At 43.2% G+C, this 19,989-nt stretch overlaps 1 protein-coding gene across 1 annotated transcript in view; it reads right to left on the minus strand.

Annotated features, from left to right (window-relative positions):
* LOC106567404 (uncharacterized) overlaps positions 1-19,989 on the minus strand; it is a 170,929-nt gene that overhangs the window by 8,965 nt on the left and 141,975 nt on the right. The window contains exons 5-10 of the mRNA XM_014136599.3: positions 17,681-17,761; positions 16,888-16,956; positions 9,793-9,828; positions 9,588-9,638; positions 8,236-8,346; positions 7,723-7,909 (exon numbers count right to left, since the gene is read on the minus strand). Coding sequence (XP_013992074.1) covers positions 7,723-7,909; positions 8,236-8,346; positions 9,588-9,638; positions 9,793-9,828; positions 16,888-16,956; positions 17,681-17,761 — 535 coding nt within the window. The remainder of the gene's footprint in view (positions 1-7,722; positions 7,910-8,235; positions 8,347-9,587; positions 9,639-9,792; positions 9,829-16,887; positions 16,957-17,680; positions 17,762-19,989) is intronic.

Here is a 19,989-nt window from a genome sequence, read left to right on the forward strand (position 1 = left end):
AAAGCAGGTAAATATCAAAACACAGCGAGTTCTCCTGCATGCATTAACCTTCTCCCCTGTAAACGCTGACCGCTGAACTATGACTAAAACAGGGACTCTTCATTGAAAACAACAAGAATATTAAAACCTTCTCCACAAAACAAACAAAAGACTGAGCTGTAGATATAAAACAAACACAACCACTGACGCAGATGATGACAGTTGTTAGAAACAGCCATCAAGGAAATAAATATGATCAAATCATAAGACAAACGTTACTATTTCACCAAGTGAACAGAGAGATGCTGGACAAACAGGAATAAATGCATTCTACCAAAACAGAAAGAAGTATACAAAGAAATGGGCCTTCTTGATATATATATATATAGGGTGGGATACTGGACTGAATTCAGTATGAACATCTAAGAAGGATAGAGAAAAAAGGATAAACTATAATCCAAATCTTAAAAGCAAAATATAACAGAAAAAAGGAACGATAAAATAAACTTCCTAAAGCTAAAGTTCCCTGGTGGTTAAATCATAGAAAGAGAGACAAAGAAACATTGACATCAAGATAGAGGGTGCTTCTGACATTCTCATTTCTGCATAAAGAAAGACCACGTGCCAAGGCAGAGCGTTACCTACCTTCCATTTCAATCAGTGACACGTATGCAATATCAACAAAAAAAGGAAAGGAAGAAAAAAGAAAACAAGGAGAAAAGGAATGTTCTCCGCAGCGAAATGGGAAAAAGACAATGAACCTCTTTTAGTATCAATGCTACGAACTTCTTCCAGAGACTAAGGAGGAGAAGGTAAACAAACCAACAAACCGACAAAAAAGCTAAAGAAAATGGACAAACAAAACCAACACTTAAAATCAAAATCAAACTAAAGGTTAAAAAATGAATCTAAAAACTAAAATGATTTGCCGTCTTTTTCGCTTGTTCGAATGCAGCCATGGTTGCATCAAAAGGGAGAGGTGGGTAAAGATTGGGTAAGTGAATAGAGTGATTCATGAAACAAAATGAAATCCATTGTTAAGATAGAATTGCTAGAGGAAAGGAAGGAAGAAGGGATGGAGGGATGGATGGAGAGAAGGAAGAGCAGGCAGAGCTGGCATATGACAGACGAGAAGAAGGGAGAAGAGCATGTCCGGACAACGGAGGGCGAGAAAGATGTGTCACACACAACACAGATGGACAGAACACGGATGGACAGATAGAGCGGATGAGTGTTGGAAAGAGGGAAGCTGAGGGTGGGGCAGTCACTGCTAGAATGAACAACTAATAGAGTCAGTAAATTTAAAGGGACCCCAGTCACATTTTGGAAAATATATTATTCAACAAGAGAACAATACCCATTGTGGTTTACGAAAGCTATTGAATCCGTCTCAGAAAGCACATTGTGGCCTCTTTCACTTCTTACATATTCCTTTTGGGCTCAGCAATGCACCAGGGTCGTTACAGTGCCCCATGTTAGTACAAGGCGATTGTTATTAAGGCAGAATAAAAGGGTGATTCTTGGTGAATTTAAAGCCTTGTAAATTGAATAGTACAGTGAGCCTTGGGGAGGGTGGTACTGAACATATCAATATCAATACAAAGGGGAAATTAAATGCGGCACTCGCATTCAAAATGGCTTGGGTCCCTTTAAAATACCAATGTTACTAAATGTTGTGTGTGGTCCTATTTAGTTTCAACATTTATATCACTGTTTTTTTGTGTGTTAGCCGATATAAATTTACCCTGGACAAGAAAACTACAGACAGAATCAGAAGGACAAACCGAGATGTAAAAATAGAAGAGACAGAAAAGACCCAAGTTGCTGCTGCACATGTGCTAACCATAGAGATACTACAGTATTATCTAGCTTCTGTTGGATCTATGATCTCCCAGAAAGGTTTGGTATCCAAAATGAACAATATTGAGCGAGCAACCTCCCAAATACACAAGTTGTCTGAGCGCTGATGAATTGTCAGCAAGGGAGAGAAACAATAATTCCCCTGTATGTGGCGATTGACAGGAGAGGTCTCATGAACCAAAAACCTGTTTAAGGCTGATGGTATAGGATGAACTGTCAAAGGGTTGACAGATTTGAGCTTCAGTGATAAACACCTAGCAATTCTACATTCACCTCAACACAACCGATTGGCTCAAATATTCAAACACTGAGCCTCATTATGCAACAATGGCACATGAGACTCCCCTTGCCAATCCCCATTGACTTGGAACACAGAGATATAGAATATACTGTATATCAACATCAGGGAAAGTCTGATAGAAATGATACTGTCACCTGAGGCAACATGTAGGTCACATGATACAGTAAACAGGAAGTAGTAAACAGGAAGTGAATAGAGAAAATAGAGAGACTAGAGCGAGAGAGAAGGGGTTGTTGTACACCTGATGTCTGGGAGCTCTCTCAGACTTCTGAAGGAAGGTGGCTAACTATCACTGAGCAAAACATTGTGCTTTATAAAGACTGTATTGACAAGAAAAACTAGTAGTACACATACCCAGTTAACCTACTTGGTCCAGTTCCAAAGCATATGAGTGCTTTTTACATAAATGAGACAGAAAAGGAGCATTGGGCATTTATTTCATTTGGGTAAATACTACTCAAATTGATAAAAAGCAGGAAATAAAACAGTCATAAATGAATACAAGCAGTAAGAGAGAGAGAAAGAGACAGACAGACAGACAGACAAATAGAGCAGCTGAGACCTCTCGTAAACACATGGAAAGGAAAGGAAATTGAAGGAGATAGCATCATCTGTCATTCATTATTCTAGACAGAATGTTTTCGGAGGCTGCTCTACACCCCATTTAGTTGCTTAGTCAGCAGTGAAAGTGAAACAGTAATGGCTATTGCCTTTGGTCTAAATGATGTCTGTTGTTTTGTTAGCAGAGCACACTGTTACAGTGGCTTGCAAAAATATTCACCCCCTTGGCATTTTTCCTATTTTGTTGCCTTACAACCTGGAATTAAATTGATTTTTGGGGGGTTTGTATCATTTGATTTACACAACATGTCTACGACTTTGAAGGTGCAAAATATTTTTTATTGTGAAACAAACAAGAAATAAGACAAATAAACAGAAAACTTGAGCGTGCATAACTATTCATCCCCCCCAAAGTCAATAGTTTGAGGAGCCACCTTCTGCAGCAATTACAGCTGCAAGTCTCTTGGGGTATGTCTCTATAAGCTTGGTGCATCTAGCCACTGGGATGTTTTCCCATTCTTCAAGGCAAAACTGCTCCAGCTCCTTCAAGTTGGATGGGTTCTGCTGATGTACAACAATCTTTAAGTCATACCACAGATTCTCAATTGGATTGAGGTCTGGGCTTTGACTAGGCCATTCCAAGATATTTAAATGTTTCCCCTAAAACCACTCGAGTGTTGCTTTAGCGGTATGCTTAGGGTCATTGTCCTGCTGGAAGGTGAACCTCCGTCCCAGTCTCAAATCTCTGGAAGACTGAAACAGGTTTCCCTCAAGAATTTCCCTGTATTTAGCGCCATCCATCATTCCTTCAATTCTGACCAGTTTCCCAGTCCCTGCCGATGAAAAACATCCCCACAGCATGACGCTGCCACCACCATGCTTCACTGTGGGGATGGTGTCTCGGGGTGATGAGAGGTGTTGGGTTTGCGCCAGACATAGCGTTTTCCTTGATGGCCAAAAACTACATTTTAGTCTCATCTGGACCATAGTACCTTCTTCCATACGTTTGGGGTGTCTCCCACATGCCTTTTGGCAAACACCAAACATGTTTGCTTATCTTTTTCTTGCAACTTTTTCGTAAAGCCCAGCTCTGTGGCGTGTACGCCTTAAAGTGGTCCTATGGACAGATACTCCAATCTTCGCTGTGGAGCTTTGCAGATCCTTCAGGGTTATCTTTGGTCTCTTTGTTGCCTCTCTGATTAATGCCCTCCTTGCCTGGTCTGTGAGTTTTGGTGGGCGGCCCTCCTTGGCAGGTTTGTTGTGGTGCCATATTCTTTCCATTTTTTAATAATGCTCTGTGGGATGTTCAAAGTTTCTGATATTTTTTATAACCCAACCCTGATCTGTACTTCTCCACAACTTTGTCCCTGACCTGTTTGGAGAGCTCCTTGGTCTTCATAGTGATGCTTGCTTGGTGGCCCTTGCTTAGTGGTGTTGCAGACTCTGGGGCCTTTCAGAATAGGTGTATATATACTGAGATCATGTGACAGATTATGTGACACTTAAATAAAGTCCACCTGTATGCAATCTAACTAATTATGTGACTTCTGAAGGGAATTGGTTGCACCAGATCTTATTTAGGGGAATCATAGCAAAGGGGTTGAATACATATGCACGCAGCACGTTTCCGTTTATAATTTTTATAATTTTTTGAAACAAATTATTTTTTTCATTTCACTTCACCAATTTGGACTATTTTGTGTATGTCCATTACATGAAATCCAGATAAAAATCCATATAAATTACAGGTTGTAATGCAACAAAATAGGAAAAACACCAAGGGGGTGAATACTTTTGCAAGGCGCTGTAGTTAGGTTAAGTTAGATTCAAATGCAAAATGCTACCTCAGTTCTAATGAGCCATCTATAGTAGGGAGATTATGGTGACGACTGAAAGATAGTGATTTAAAACATAACAGTCTAGTCAGTCTGTCGTTCTTTGTGGTTGTTTCACAGATAGATCAAAATAAAGCAGATTAGGAGGGGTTACCGTTTTCAAAGGAGCCAAAGCATGGAAACAGTTCCAAACGAGACAGTTAGGGAGGAATAAGAATGACAGAAGACAAAATCAATTCTGAGTAAACTAGACAAGATGTCTGGTTAGTTTCAGTGATAAATACCTAGCAATTATACATTCACTTTTTATACACCTATCATTCTTGCTACTGTACCAGTACAGCAATGACTTCTCTGTCGCTCATTCTGTTCTGAGCAATTGTATCCATGTTATAGCCTATTTCAGTGACTGTAATGAGGCCTTTGGTGGCACTAGAGCTGAACGCGTAACCAAACTGAAACCTATCACGTGTATAAACTAGAAGTATTGGACATTTCATAAATTAGGTTCAGTTCAAATCACCACACAATCTCACAGGCCAAACCAGATAATATCATTCTCATATGACAACATAAGATAGAACTGGTTGAGTTCAGATGTAAAAATAGCATAGTTGAGACCTACATTTTTACATCCATCTTTGTTTGTTAGATCAGTCAGCTACAGATGGTTTCATTGATGGCTGTTATCAAGCATTACCATCAGCATGATCAAATGACAACTTTTGACTAACATTTACAAAATGTCCTAAACTCTACAGCATATCAAAGAAATAAAACAGTGCCTTCATGAGAACTATTAATAAGGACTTTTTACATAAGCATCCTCCTGTTTCATATTTATTACATTTGAGGGAGCTGTAGCAAAAGCAAACTTTAAAAGTATTATTTGTTTCCTTTCCCTGGCTAAACTGATTCAGATGTGAGCTCTCACTACTTCATCACTGCAGGAGCTTGCTGCGTAGCAAAAACCAAAGAGTTTCCAGCTCATTAGCAAACCCTGAGGCTCCGTCCCAAATGGCACTCTATTCCCTATATATGGGTCCTGGTCAAAAGTAGTGCACTATCCTGTATATAAAGTGCATTCGGAAAAGTATTCAGACCCCTTGACTTTTTCCACATTTTGTTATGATACAGCCTTATTCTAAAATTGATTAAATAATTTTTCCCCTCATCAATTTACATACAATGCCCCATAATGACAGTTTTGCTAATTTATTTAAAAAAAAGAATAATATCACATTTACATAAGTATTCAGTATTCCTTTACTCAGTACTTTGTTGAAACACCTTCGGCAGACATTACATCCTCGAGTCTTCTTGGACATGACACTACAAGCTTGGCACACCAGTATTTGGGGAGTTTCTCCCATTCTTCTCTGCAGATCCTCTCAAGCTCTGTCAGGTTGGATGGCGAGCATAGCTGCACAGCTATTTTCAGGTCTCTCCAGAGATGTTCGATCGGGTTCAAGTCAGGCTGTGGCTGGGCCACTCAAGGACATTCAGAGACTTGTCCCAAAGCCACTCCTGTGTTGTCTTGACTGTGTACTTAGGGTTGTTGTCCTGTTGGAAGGTGAACCTTCACCCCTGTCTGAGGTCATGAGAGCTCTGGAGCAGGTTTCCATCAAGGATCTGTGTACTTTGCTCCGTTCATCTTTCCCTCAAGCCTGACCAGTCTCTCAGTCCCTGCCACTGAAAACCATCCCCACAGCATGAGGCTGCCACCACCATGCTTCACCGTAGGGATACTGCCAGGTTTCACAAGACTTGATGCTTGGTATTCAGGCCAAAGAGTTCGGTCTTGGTTTCATCAGACCAGAGAATCTTGTTTCTCATGGTCTGAGAGTCTTTAGGTGCCTTTTGGCAAACTCCAAGCAGGCTGTCATGTGCCTTTTACTGAGGAGTGGCTTCCGTCTGGCCACTCTACCATAAAGGTCTGATTGGTGAAGTGCTGCAGAGATGGTTGTCCTTTTGGAAGGTTAACCCATCTCCACAGAGGAACTCTGGAGCTTTGTCAGAGTGACTATCGGGTTCTTGGTCACCTCCCTGACCAAGGCCCTTCACCCCCGATTGATCAGTTTGGCCGGGCGGCCAGCTCTAGGTGGTTTCAAGCTTCTTCCATTAAAGAATGATGGAGGCCACTCTGTTCTTGGGGACCTTCAATGCCGCAGAAATGTTTTGATACCCTTCCCCAGATCTGTGCCTCAACACAATCCTGTCTTGGAGCTCTATGGACAATTCCTTCGACCTCATGGTTTGATTTTTTGCTCTGACATGCACTGTCAACTGTAGGACCTTATATAGACAGGTGTGTGCCTTTCCATATCATGTCCAATCAATTTAATTTACCAAGTGGAAACTTGGTTTTTAAGGTATTTCTGTTTTTATTTCTAATACATTTTTAAACATTTCTAAAAACCTGTTTTCACTTTGTCATTATGGGGTATTGAGTGTAGATGGATGAGGAAACATACATTTTAGAATAAGACTGTAACGTAACAAAATGTGAAAAAAGTCAAGGGGTCTGAATACTTTCCAAATGCACTGTATGGAATCTGGTGTCATTTAGGACACAGCCTAATACTAAACCTCCATATTATCATTGTGCGGTACATCACATGTGCCATGCAAACGCTCACTTGGGCCAGAGATGAATTGATCATAGACAGTCTTCATTTTTTTTTCTCTTATCTCCAGCAAACTTAGCCTGGTCCCAGATCTGTTTTTGGCGTGGACATGTTTGTGCTGTCTTGGCGTGGAAATGACCATAGGAGGCAAGGCAGCACAAACAGATCTGGGAGGAGGCCACAGCAAACTCATCGTTACGTATGTATGACTCAAACATCCATCCCTCCCTCTAACCAGTTACATCAAAGGAATGTTGAGATGGTATAAGTATCAAAGTAATGACAGAAATAATTAGTGGCAGCAAGATTGCACAGGAGGACAAAAGTGGTTGGAAGATATACAGAGTAAAACTACCCTGCAAAAACAGGAATAACTAAAAGAAGAGTCATTCTATAATAGTACCAAATAAAGAGAGAGGAGATAATGTCACAAACCGACACAAAGAAAATCAATCATGTTCATAGGAGAGGGAGACAGTGTGGAGGTTACCATTTGAGTGTAGATTAGAATGTGGGGGGGTTAGGGAGGTGGCGGGGCGAGATAGAGGAGACTACATACATCTTGCCCTTTGTTGCCCTCGGCCACGTGGTTGTGGTTGAGTCTGCCGGCTTTGCCGTTGCGGGCGTGGTCTTGGTGGTGGTGCCCGTTGTGCCACGTGACAGGACCGTCAGGACCGCCAGGACTGGGAGACGGGGACGGGCTCACACAGGCCTTGTGTCCATCTGTCTTGTGCTTGGAGTTGGGCCTGGAGGGACAGACGGACAAACAGGAGTACTGAACCAAGCTGCTGAAATGACACAGACTCAAGAGTATATTATACTATACCAGCTACGTATAGGCTGTTTAAGACTCAACACTATAGTCTAGGCTATCATTACCTTTTCAACTGGTCAGTCATGAGTCAACTACAGTCAACTACATTCTGATCAAATAATAATCATGGATCTCTAGCAAAGCTGTTGCAAACCTTAAATCAGTGTTACATCAATAGAACAAGAAGAGTATGATTAAAGGGTGTGTGAAACAGTGAAGGCATGCATCTGGGGGGGGGGGGGGTAATGGGAGTCCTACCTGCTGGGGGACTTGGAGGGGCTGTGGCCTGTGGAGGAGTGTGATGCACTGCGGGAACTACAGCAGCTGCCTCTACGCTGAGACCTCCTACTGGGGGACTCTACTGGGGACCTGTGGGACACACGTACATTCAGAGACACACACGCATACAGACGAGTACACGCCCGCAAGCACACAAACATAAACATTCAGACAGACGCATGCATGCATGCACACACAAGCCCACACACACACACGTAAATTTACACATACACAACAGAGTTGCCAGCACACACACGCACAATGACAGACACACAAACACATTCAGCAACTCAGTCATGAAATCTATTGAAGCGTTTTCAATGAAACAAGACTGACACCATGTCACATTCAAGCTTGTGGCATGCATACATTTATTTAGATACTGTCTGTTTCTTTCAAATATTAAACTTACAGTTGAAGTTGGAAGTTTACATACACCTTAGCTAAATACATTTAAACTCAGTTTTTCACAATTCCTGACATTTAATTCTAGTAAAAATTCCCTGCCTTATGTTCGTTAGGATCACCACTTTATTTTAAGAATGTGAAATAGTAGTAGAGAGAATGATTTATTTCAGCTTTTTTTTCTTTCATCACATTCCCAGTGGGTCAGAAGTTTACATACACTCAATTAGTATTTGGTAGCATTGCCTTTAAATTGTTTAACTTGGGTCACACGTGTCGGGTAGCCTTCCTCAAGCTTCCCACAATAAGTTGGGGGAATTTTGGCCCATTCCTCCTGACAGAGTAGGAGTAACTGAGTCAGGTTCGTAGGCCTCCTTGCTCGCACAGGCGTTTTCAGTTCTGCCCACACATTTTCTATAGGATTGAGGTCAGGGCTTTGTGATGGCCACTCCAATACCTTGACTTTGTTGTCCTTAAGCTGTTTTGCCACAACTTTGGAAGTATGCTTGGAGTCATTGTCCATTTGGAAGCGCCATTTGCAACCAAGCTTTAACTTCCTGACTGATGTCTTGAGATGTTGCTTAAATATATCCACATCATTTTCATTCCTCATGATGCCATCTATTTTGTGAAGAGCACCAGCCCCTCCTGCAGCAACCCCCACAACATGATGTTGCCACCCCCGTGCTTCACGGTTGGGATGGTGTTCCTCGGCTTGCAAGCCTCCCCATTTTTCCTCCAAACATAACGATGGTCATTATGGCCAAACGGTTCTATTTTTGTAGAACCTCAGTGTATGTAAAACCTCCGACTTCAACTGTATACGCAACTAAAATCTACGAAACATCTAAAATCTTCTCAGTTCAGTCAGATCTTCTCAGTTCAGGGTCCATTATTGTTAGATTATGAAAAAGAGGGATCATTACCTCTTTCTGGTTTTGTTCTTGTCTTTCTGTTTGTTCTTTGGGCTACCGGATCTGAAAAGGGAAACACGTTGATGCATCTTCTTTAAACAGGTAACAAGGTACGTGCACTGTAACAAGCAGTCATTGACCTAGTGTCCCTGACTGTAAAACCTATGTGATGTGGACTGTACAGTACACAGAGTACTTCATTGATCTGCATCCTCACCTGTATCTCCTCTTTCTCCTGGAACCAGACGTCGACCTACAGAGAAAGAGAAACCTGAGTCATCTGTAGCTCAGTCGGTAGTGCTTGCAATGCCAGGATAGTGGGTTCGATTTCCAGGACTGCACGCATGACTGTAAGTCGCTTTGGATAAAAGCGTCTGCTAAATGGCATATGTTATTTTTATTCAAATTATTAAACCTCTGTTACACACACTGAACTCCAGTTAGCCTGACCATCTCTCTAGACCTTAATGAGGGGATATATAATGAGGGGATATATGCTTGACTGACTACATACAGTACTTCAAAGTCCTTAGTACGTTCACACTACTGTTGCCACGGTGATAAGTCAGACTGGACAACAAAAGCTCTTCTTTTCCCTCTTTTTACACAACACTGTATTCTCCTTATGTGAACATAGACACATACACATAATTCACCTGGCACATGTACCACAAGGAGAGAGGAACACAAAAACTATGTCAGGTCTGTGCTAGTGAAGAGAAAGAGACTAATAAAGCTGTCAGAGTAATATAGGGCCAGTGAAGAATTGTTGTGGCGTCTAGGCTATGAGACCATGTGGGTGTTCCAAATGGCACCCTATTCCATATTTAAGTAGTGCACTAACTAGGGAATAGGGTGCCATTTGGGATGTAAACCATGTTGTTGTTCTACCAGAGAGAACAGACTGGGGGCTCTAAGGAGGCTTCGCCTTTCATTTATTTTACTCCCATCAATTGTCAAACACAATGTCCCCTGATAGTGGTCTTCTTATTATAGGGCTATAACCAAATAGTAGCCTATATTAACCATACAGTCTACCATATAGACTACACCCTCTGTGCCTTTGTGCCCTTGTGAGTTGTTCAGTCTATTGGAGGAACACCGATCGACCCTCAGGAGTCAAGGGGCCTTTGGGAGTCTGTTAGCCCACCACCATTATGGCTTAGGTTATTTTATTTTTAATTTTTATTTATAATTTTTTTACCTTTATTTAACTAGGCAAGTCAAATTCTTATGTACAACGACGGCCTACCGGGGAACAGTGGGTTAACTGCCTTATTCAGGGGCAGAACGACAGATTTTTACCTTGTCAGCTCGGGGATTCGATCCAGCAACCTTTCGGCTAACCACTAGACTACCTGCCGCCCCTGAACTAGAGAGGTTTAGCTGGGGGGACATCAGTCTTAGAAAGACCCACCCTCGTAAGACAAGGAATGTGGGTTTAATGTATACATTGGGTTGGCCTATTGTAATTTATGCTTCTGTTTAGGCAGAGATCCCACAGGATGTAAGGAGGGAGAGCCTCCTCTATATAGTGTGTTCAGACAAAAGCCTATGCTTGTAATGCTCTTTTCCATGACCAGTCATTATTAAATAACCTGAACTTGGTTTCAAGTCTGTGTCTTTTTTGTTCTTGACTATCTTCATACCATCAAGTCTTAGAACCCTACATTATTAATACCCTCCTCTATCGCTCTCCTCCCTCCTTTTCTCCTAATTGAAGGGATATACAGTGCTAGTCTATACTTCAAATGGTAGCCCAAACCAAAGAAAACGTAATCTTCTGTTGTTACAAAGAGACTTTTCTATGTTGGCAGTGTAGTAAAGTGAGTATTGGTTGGTGGACACCATAGTTCAGGTTGTAACAACTGCATCGGAAAAAGCTCCCCTCCCCCTCCACCGCCTCCTCCAATGCCCCGACAGACACACACAGTAGAGCATATCACAGGAGGCTACCTAACGCTAGGGATGCACCCGCCTCCTCCTTCTCCCCCTATCTAACCGTACATTATTCATGTGTAGACAATACCTGCAATGCAGTGGATGTTTGGAGAAATCTGAGGAGGGGAGAGAGAGAGCGAGAGAGGCTAAAGGTGGGAGAGAGGGGGAGGAGGAGAGTTTTATAAGTGTGAGGAGGGTAGGGGTGTTTAGGGGTATATTGGGGGGGGGGGGCAGCACAGCGATGCTCTGCAATTTGGTGAGAGGCTCATTTTTCTTCTTTTGCGGCTCTCATACAGGCTTGGTTATTAGAAGAATGAGTTTAGCTCCCACAAGAGAGAGAGAATTAAAGAGAGAGAGAGATAGGGAGATAGAAATAGAGAAGGAGAGAAAAAGAGCGAGAAAAAAGGAGGAGGGATGTGCTATTTAGAATTGCTTATTGTCCTTATGATATCCCTGGGCGAAGCAGTATTATTCTCTGCTGAGTTCTCTTTCTCATTCTCTCTCTCTCCATTCTTTTTTTCATTTTGTGCTGACACTATAATTATTGCTTTATTGTCGGAGGAGGAGGATTGCTTCGTAAGAAAAGTATAAGCAACATTTTTTCAAGGTTTTATTAAACATCATCAATAATGAATGAATGCGCTGGAAGAATATCCTCTCCAATATCCTACTTCTCACTTTGAGTTTCAATATCCTTATCAATACTACGTGACTCGTTTCAAGAAACATAGGCGTATGTCACGCTTCACTACTTCACAGGAGAGGCATTTGAACGTAAACTTTAAAAAAAAGGAAGAAATGCCTTCTGGAACATGTGAACTTTCATGTGCCTTAATAACAAACTTGTACGCCATCTCTAAATACTATGGTTTAGCCATAGAAAAAGTCAGGAACCTTCCCGTTAGCCATGATTGACTGAGATAATGGATGGGCTTGTCACGTCCTGACCATAGAGAGCTCTTATTTTCTATGGTAGAGTAGGTCAGGGGGTGACTGGGGGGTTTATCTAGTTTATTTATTTCTATGTTGTGTTCTAGTTTCTTTTTTCTATGTGGGGTTTTTGTATGATTCCCAATTAGAGGCAGCTGGTCATCGTTGTCTCTTATTGGGGATCATATTTAAGTAGTTATTTTTCCCACCTGTGTTTGTGGGATCTTATTTTGAGTTAGTGCATGTTGCACCTCTGTCGTCACGGTTTGTTGTTTTGTTTATAGTTTATTGTATGTCTTGCATAGTTTCACATATTAATAAAGATGTGGAACGATACTCACGCTGCGCCTTTGTCCACTTCTCCTTCTAACGACGAGCGTGACAGAAGATCCCACCAAAAACGGACCAAGCAGCGTGGCCAGGAGGAGTGGACATGGGAGGACATCCTGGGCGGCAAAGGATCCTGGACGTGGGAGGAGATCCAGGCCGGAAGGGAACGCCTCCCATGGGAACAGGTGGAAGCAGCGAGGGAAGAACGGCGACGAGATCGGGAGTCACGGCAACGACGGAAGCCTGAGAGGCAGCTCCCCCAAATATTTTGGGGGGGCACACGGGGAGATTGGTGCTTACTGTGGTGAGCATGTGACCGGTCAGGCACCGTGTTATGCGGTGATGCGCACTGTGTCTCCAGTGCGCATTCACAGCCTGGTGCGCTCTGTGCCTGCGCCCCGCATTTCCGTGCTAGAGTGGGCATTCAGCAAGGACGGATTGTGCCGGCTCAGCGCTCCTGGTCTCCAGTGCGTCTCTTCGGCCCCGGATATCCTGCGCCGGCTCTACACACTGTGTCGCCAGTGCGCCTTCACAGCCCAGTGCGTCCTGTGCCAGCGCCCCACACTTACCGGGTTAAAGTGAGCATCCAGCCAGGACGGGTTGTGTCAGCCCTACGCTCCAGATCTCCAGTGCGCCTCCACGGCCCAGTATATCCTGTGCCTGCTCCACGCACCCGGCCTCCAGTGCGTCTCCCCAGCCTGGTAAGCCCTGTGGCAGCTCCATGCACCAGGCTGCCAGTACGTCTCCTCAGTCCGGTGAGACCTGTTCCGGCTTCACGTACGAAGCCTCCAGTGATGATCCATGGCACGAAGCCTCCAGTGATGATCCATGGCCCGGAGCCTGTAGTGATAATCCATGGCACGAAGCCTCCAGTGATAATCAATGGCCATGAGCCTCCAGTGATAATCCATGGCACAAAGCCTCCAGTGATGATCCATGGCCCAGAGCCTGTAGTGATGATCCATGGCACGAAGCCTCCAGTGATAATCCATGGCCCGGAGCCTCCAGTGATAATCAATGGCAAGAAGCCTCCAGTGATGATCCATGGCCCGGAGCCTGTAGTGATGATCCATGGCACGAAGCCTCCAGTGATAATCCATGGTCCGGAGCCTGCAGCGACGGTCCCCTGTCTGGAGCCTCCGGCAACATTTCACAGTCCGGAACCTCCAGAGACGGTCCACAGTCCGGAACCTCCTGAGACGGTCCGCGGTCCGGAACCTCCTGAGACGGTCCGCGGTCCAGAGCCTCCAGCGACGGTCGGCAGTCCAGAGCCTCCAGGGACGGTCGGCAGTCCAGAGCCTCCAGCGACGGTCGGCAGTCCAGAGCCTCCAGCGACGGTGGGCAGTCCAGAGCCTCCAGCGACGGTGGGCAGTCCAGAGCCTCCACCGATGCTGGTGGATTCGCAGGATGAGAGGGTTCGTCGTCCTGCACCAGAGCCGCCTCCAATGTTGGCGGATCCGCAGGATGAGAGGGTTCTTCGTTCCGCACCAGAACCGCCTCCGATGCTGGAGGATCCGCGGGATGAAAAGGTTCTTCATCATGCACCAGAGCCGCTACCAACACTAGACACGCATGTTGCACCTCTGTCGTCACGGTTTGTTGTTTTGTTTATAGTTTATTGTATTTCTTGCATAGTTTCACATATTAATAAAGATGTGGAACGATACTCACGCTGCGCCTTGGTCCTTCTCTACGAACGAGCGTTACAGGGCTGGACATGACGAGAGATAAGTTTGGATTGGTCTGCCATGTAGCACGTTTCTGTCTATAACATGAGCTGGTCAGTATGTGTAGGTAATCCTTTCTAACGCAGATTTTTTGAAAGGTATCACATAGTAGAACTGCAAAAGTGTTGCTCTCGACTTTCTGGAGGACTGAGTTTTGAAATCAGTGGAATGCCTGGTGGAATTAGATTATGATGGAGAAAATTATGGCGTTTGATTGCAAATATGCAGAGGGAGTCGAAAAGAGAACACCCAGAAGGCTGTTGTATAAAACACCTGTCTCCGGATTATATCTTCAAACTAAGGGCAACCATGGCATCCGTGACAGAGAGGGAGATGCGTCCATCCACGTATATGGGTAAGAGAGTCTAGCTAGCTAAATGTTCAGATATTATACGTTTCTAATTTTGTCGTTTTCAATTCAAGTTAGAGCGTACTGTTAGCTAGCTAGCTAAAGTTAGCTGGCTGGCTCGTTAGCTAACATTACGTGTATGATCTGTGTAGTAATATTATTCCTAGCTCAGGAGCCATTTGCATTGCTAGTTGTAGCCGGTTGTTAGCTAGCTAGCTAACATTGAACCTGGTTGGTTAGCGACCTGCAGATTCATGCAGGGTAGTAAAGTTATGAGTTGGAATTATGGTTAATTGTTTAGCTAGCTACATGTCTAAACAAAATACTCCACTATGCAAGTAACCATTTCACTACACCTTCTGTATCCTGTGCATGTGACACATAAATGTTGATTTTAATTGATATAGTATGTGTTTACCAGAGACGGTAATGTGAAGAACAAGACCTTCACCAAAGTCAAATTAGGACATAACGTTAGGCCACCGAGACAGTGTCCAAGTTCTAAAATTCTCTAGTAGAATGACCTGCTTTCATTTCATCACACTCACAACCGTAAGCTATTTTCTTCAATTGGCTTGCTATTAACTTGTAAATGATGATCTTGTTGTGAATTTATTTTCCTGTAATAATGAAGACAAATGAGCTAAAGTGAAGACGTTGGTCAGCTATATGATATGGTCATTATTTGAAATGGCTAGCCAGCTAACTTAACATTAGCTCCCTAGCTAGCTATCAAGCTAGAAACAAACCAAACCATTGTTTAGAAAGTTGATTTTAGTTGCCTGGTTTGCTAGATTGACATATACTGAATTCATTTTTAAACGGGTGGGTTCATTGGTGTTAAAATATACTAGTGTAACGGCCGTCGTAGGAAGTGGACCAAAATGCAGCGGGTACGTGAATGCTCATCTTTACTTTATGACGCACACTATACAAAAACAAAACGAAAAAACGAACGACAGCTAAACAGTAATGCAGGCTAAGCATAGCAGTGCACAAACAACCTCCCGTAATTCCCATAACAAACACACCCCTATACATTGGACCTTCAATCAGAGGCAACGAGGAACAGCTGCCTCCAATTGAAGGCCCAATCCCAATAAACTAAACATAGAAATAGATAGACTAGACTGAACATAGAAAAACACTAACATAGAACATAGACCAAAACCCCGGAAACTCTAAACAAACACCCCCTACATAAATACACACCCCGAACCACATAAAACAAATACCCCCCTGCCACGTCCTGACCAAACTACAATAACAAATGACCCCTTTACTGGTCAGAACGTGACAACTAGTGATGCTATTTTGGACCACCAGGCTGCTGATGTCATGCAGTCTGTAGTTTTCGTGTTTATACTTTTTCATAACGACAATGACAAGTTTGATGTCAGACGATAATATAATATTCATGATATCACTGCGACAACTGTCGATATATGTAGTATAAACCAGCTTTTAGTCTTGAAATCTTTGGTTGTTTAGTACATGGCCTCACATGTGAATCTGTAGGCGGGTGGGGCTAAAGCTTAAGAGGGTGTGAACGATGCTGAATGGGTGTAGACAAAGAAGAGCTCTCCAGTAGGTTTACCAAAACATTCAAGGAAAATTTTCTCAAAAGTGAGGTTACAAGTTTATCAACTTTCAAAGCAGAATTACTTTCCCATTGTTCCTCAAATGCAGTGTATGATATACCATTTTGCAGCTCTGTGTCTCTGCTTTTATCCAATGTAATAAACACATTTTCAAATGTTGCTACATAAGACCGAATCGAGCAGGTCAGTCATATATAGTCTGTTGTTTTCTAGAAAACATAGCTTATTTGTGATTCCTATACTATTTGGGCCTATAGGAAAGTGAGTAGTGAAAGTACAGTACTGAGTGCTCCTCTTTCTTTTTCTGTGATAGTTATGCTGAGCACCATTCCCCTGTTACGCAAACCGGCTGAAAAGCATCAGGGTATGCTCACATTCTATGAGTAACCTAGAGGATGAATGTTCATGAAAAGTGCATGCACATGCATACACACCTGTCTCGCTTGTGTTCCTTTCCACTTTTCTTCTTCTTCTCTCTGCGGGAGGGAGAGGAGCTATCGAACCTGGAGGAGACATGGAGAGAGAGAGAGAGATCTCAGAGAGAGAAAGAGAGAGAGAGAGAGAGAGAGAGAGAGAGAGAGAGAGAGAGAGAGAGAGAGCGAGAGAGAGCGATGAAGAGAGCGAAAGAAGAGCAGTCCTACACAATAAAGCTTATCCAGAAGGAATTGAAAGATTGTTAAGAAAACGTAGCAAAGCACACCTCTAACCTTGCCACTATTAATGATATAGCAGGGTCACTCATACATTATTTCTTCAGAGAATTGGCTGTACTGTCAAAGCAAACAATGAACCCAGTCCTCCATTCTATTCTTTACATTTCATCGTTACATTTCCTCTTGTAGCTTTGCCAGTTCTCCTCACCAAGAGTCCTTGAGAGCGGCCAGAGATTTCTATGTGCCGTACGTCTCTATTCACCTGTGTCCTTCTCTCCCTACAGTCGGTCTCTCGCTTTCATCTGTAGCACTGCCTCTGTCTCTCTGTCTGTCATCCAGACCAATCTCTCTCACTCCCTTGATGACCTTGAGGAAAATCAGGGAGCTGTCTTACTCTTTTTCAATTCCAATCTGTATCTACCATCACGTCGGTGTCCAGGGCCCTGCCCATCTTCGTGTTTAAAGGGAATACACACACAATACATATGCAATGATTCAAATGCAATGTAACAACAGCATAATGCATATCTCATCACTGAGGAAGAATTGTTCTACATCTAGTGAGGCCACTGACCGACTCCTTCTGCGTCCAGATTTCTTTTTCTTCCTCTTCTTTGGTCGAGGAGATGGAGAGCTGCTAGATTTCCTCTTCATTCTATAGTAGCCAGGCAGAGTGAGAGAGAACGAGAGAACGAGAGAGAGAGAAAGAATGAGAAAAAAAGAGAAATGAGAGAGTTGGAGGGGAGGGTGTTCAGTGAGTGAAACATACAAGCGTTCGTCATTACAGTAATCTTCAGTCACAAATAAATTGATCAGCTACAGGCAAGATTTTCTCCAGGCGAGCAAGCTTAATTTCCTCTGAGTGATGCGACAATCCATACTGTACATGCAAGTGCATGGGAGCGTACCACTTCATACTGCCTCTGGCAATCTGGCATACAATTATTAATTTCTGTGAAAATGTAATTCCGATAATACATTCTAATGAATCCATGGTGTATTGGCTATACTTCAAAAGACAAACAACAATGTAGTGTAGTGTATGTCAGAATTCCCTGTACTGAGCGTGTGTATGTATGTGTGTGTGTGTGTGTTTGTGTGTGTTTTTGTGTGGGGGTGCATTCTGAAGGCTATGGCACTTGGTCTGAAGGGCCCTCTTCAACTGATATCTATCTAATCTGCATATACACTACATAACCAAAAGCATGTGGACACCTGCTCGTCAAACATCTCATTCCAAAATCATGGGCATTAAAGTGGAGTTGGTCTCTCCTTTGCTGATATAACAGCCTCCACTTCTGGGAAGGCTTTACACTAGATGTTGGAACATTTCAGGGACTAGCTTCCATTCAGCCACAAGAGCATTAGTGAGGTCGGGCAATGATGTTGGCCAATGTTTGTCTATGGAGATTGCATGGCGGTGTGCTCAATTTTATACACCTATCAACAACGGGTGTAGCTGAAATAGTCACATCCACTAATTTGAAGGAGTGTCCACATACTTTTGTATATTTAGTGTATATGAAACGGCAAAGGCCACATGGAGAGGATGAGGTAAAGGCTGATTGAATTTCCATCTCAAGAGGTGGGTAGTGTGTGTGCGTGCGTGCTTTGTCTGTACTTGTGTCTGTCTTTGCGCGTGCATGTGTGTGTGTGTGTGTGTACCGCAGACCTTAATTGCTGACAGCATGGACTACATCCTCTCCGGAGGGCTTGGAGGTAAGCTCCTGTACTGGCAGGCCTCCCACCTCCGCTCCCCTATCTGTGGCACACATGTGCTGTGTAGGAGTGGTGTATGGGGCAGGCTTCCTGACATTTCTTAAAAGTGACACAGTAAATAATATCATATGTATTATTGTAATCAGTAGACTTTAGGGAAAACGCATATAGCTTTTTTAGAGTGTAAAAGGGAACACTGTATTTAATACAACCCTTTGAAAGTGAAAATATCAAAATTTTACTGCAAATGTTGCCGTTTTTTCCTACTTTTTGCAACCATAAACAAAAGGCCATACGGTTTGGTAGTTGAGTAAATGTGTTCGCAAAACAAATACAAACATTTTAAGCTGTTTTGGGGCCATGTAGACACAACATAGGGGAAGCCATGACCAAAACGTAAATGGGGGTACATTTCACCGGCTCGGCTAAAATGGTACCATATCAAATCAAACTTTATTTGTCATAAGCACCGAATACAACAGGTGTAGACCTCACCGTGAAATGCTTACTTACAAGCCCTTAACCAACAATGCAGTTGAAGAAAGTGTTAAGAAAATATTTACCAAATAAACTAAAGTAAAACATAATAAAAAGTAACACAATAAAATAACAATAACGAGGCTATATACAGTGGGTACCGGTACCGAGTCAACGTACGAGGGTACCGGTTAGTCAAGGTAATTTGTACATGTAGGGGTAAAGTGACTATGCATAGATAATAAACAACGAGTAGCAGTAGTGTAAAAACAAATGGGGGGGGGGGGTCAATGTAAATATTCTGGGTGGGCATTTGATTAATTGTTCTGCAGTCTTATGGCTTGGGGGTAGAAGCTGTTGATGAGCCTTTTCGTTCTAGACTTGGTGCTCCACTTGAAGTGCGGTAGCAGAGAGAAAAGTCTATGACTTGGGTGACTGGAGTCTTTGACATTTTTTGGGGCTTTCCTCTGACACCACCAAGTATATAGGTCCTGGATGGCAGGAAGCTTGGCCCCAGTGATGTACTGGGTCGTACACACAACCCTCTGTAGCGCCTTACGGTCAGATGCCAAGCAGTTGCCATACCAGGCGGTGACGCAACTGGTCAGGATGCGCTCGATGGTGCAGCTGTAGAACCTTTTGAGGATCTGGGGACCTATGCCAAATCTTTTCAGTCTCCTGAGGGGG

The sequence above is a fragment of the Salmo salar genome, chromosome 13 (assembly GCF_965601325.2).
Source record: "Salmo salar chromosome 13, fSalSal1, whole genome shotgun sequence".
NCBI classification, from domain to species: Eukaryota; Metazoa; Chordata; class Actinopteri; order Salmoniformes; family Salmonidae; genus Salmo; species Salmo salar.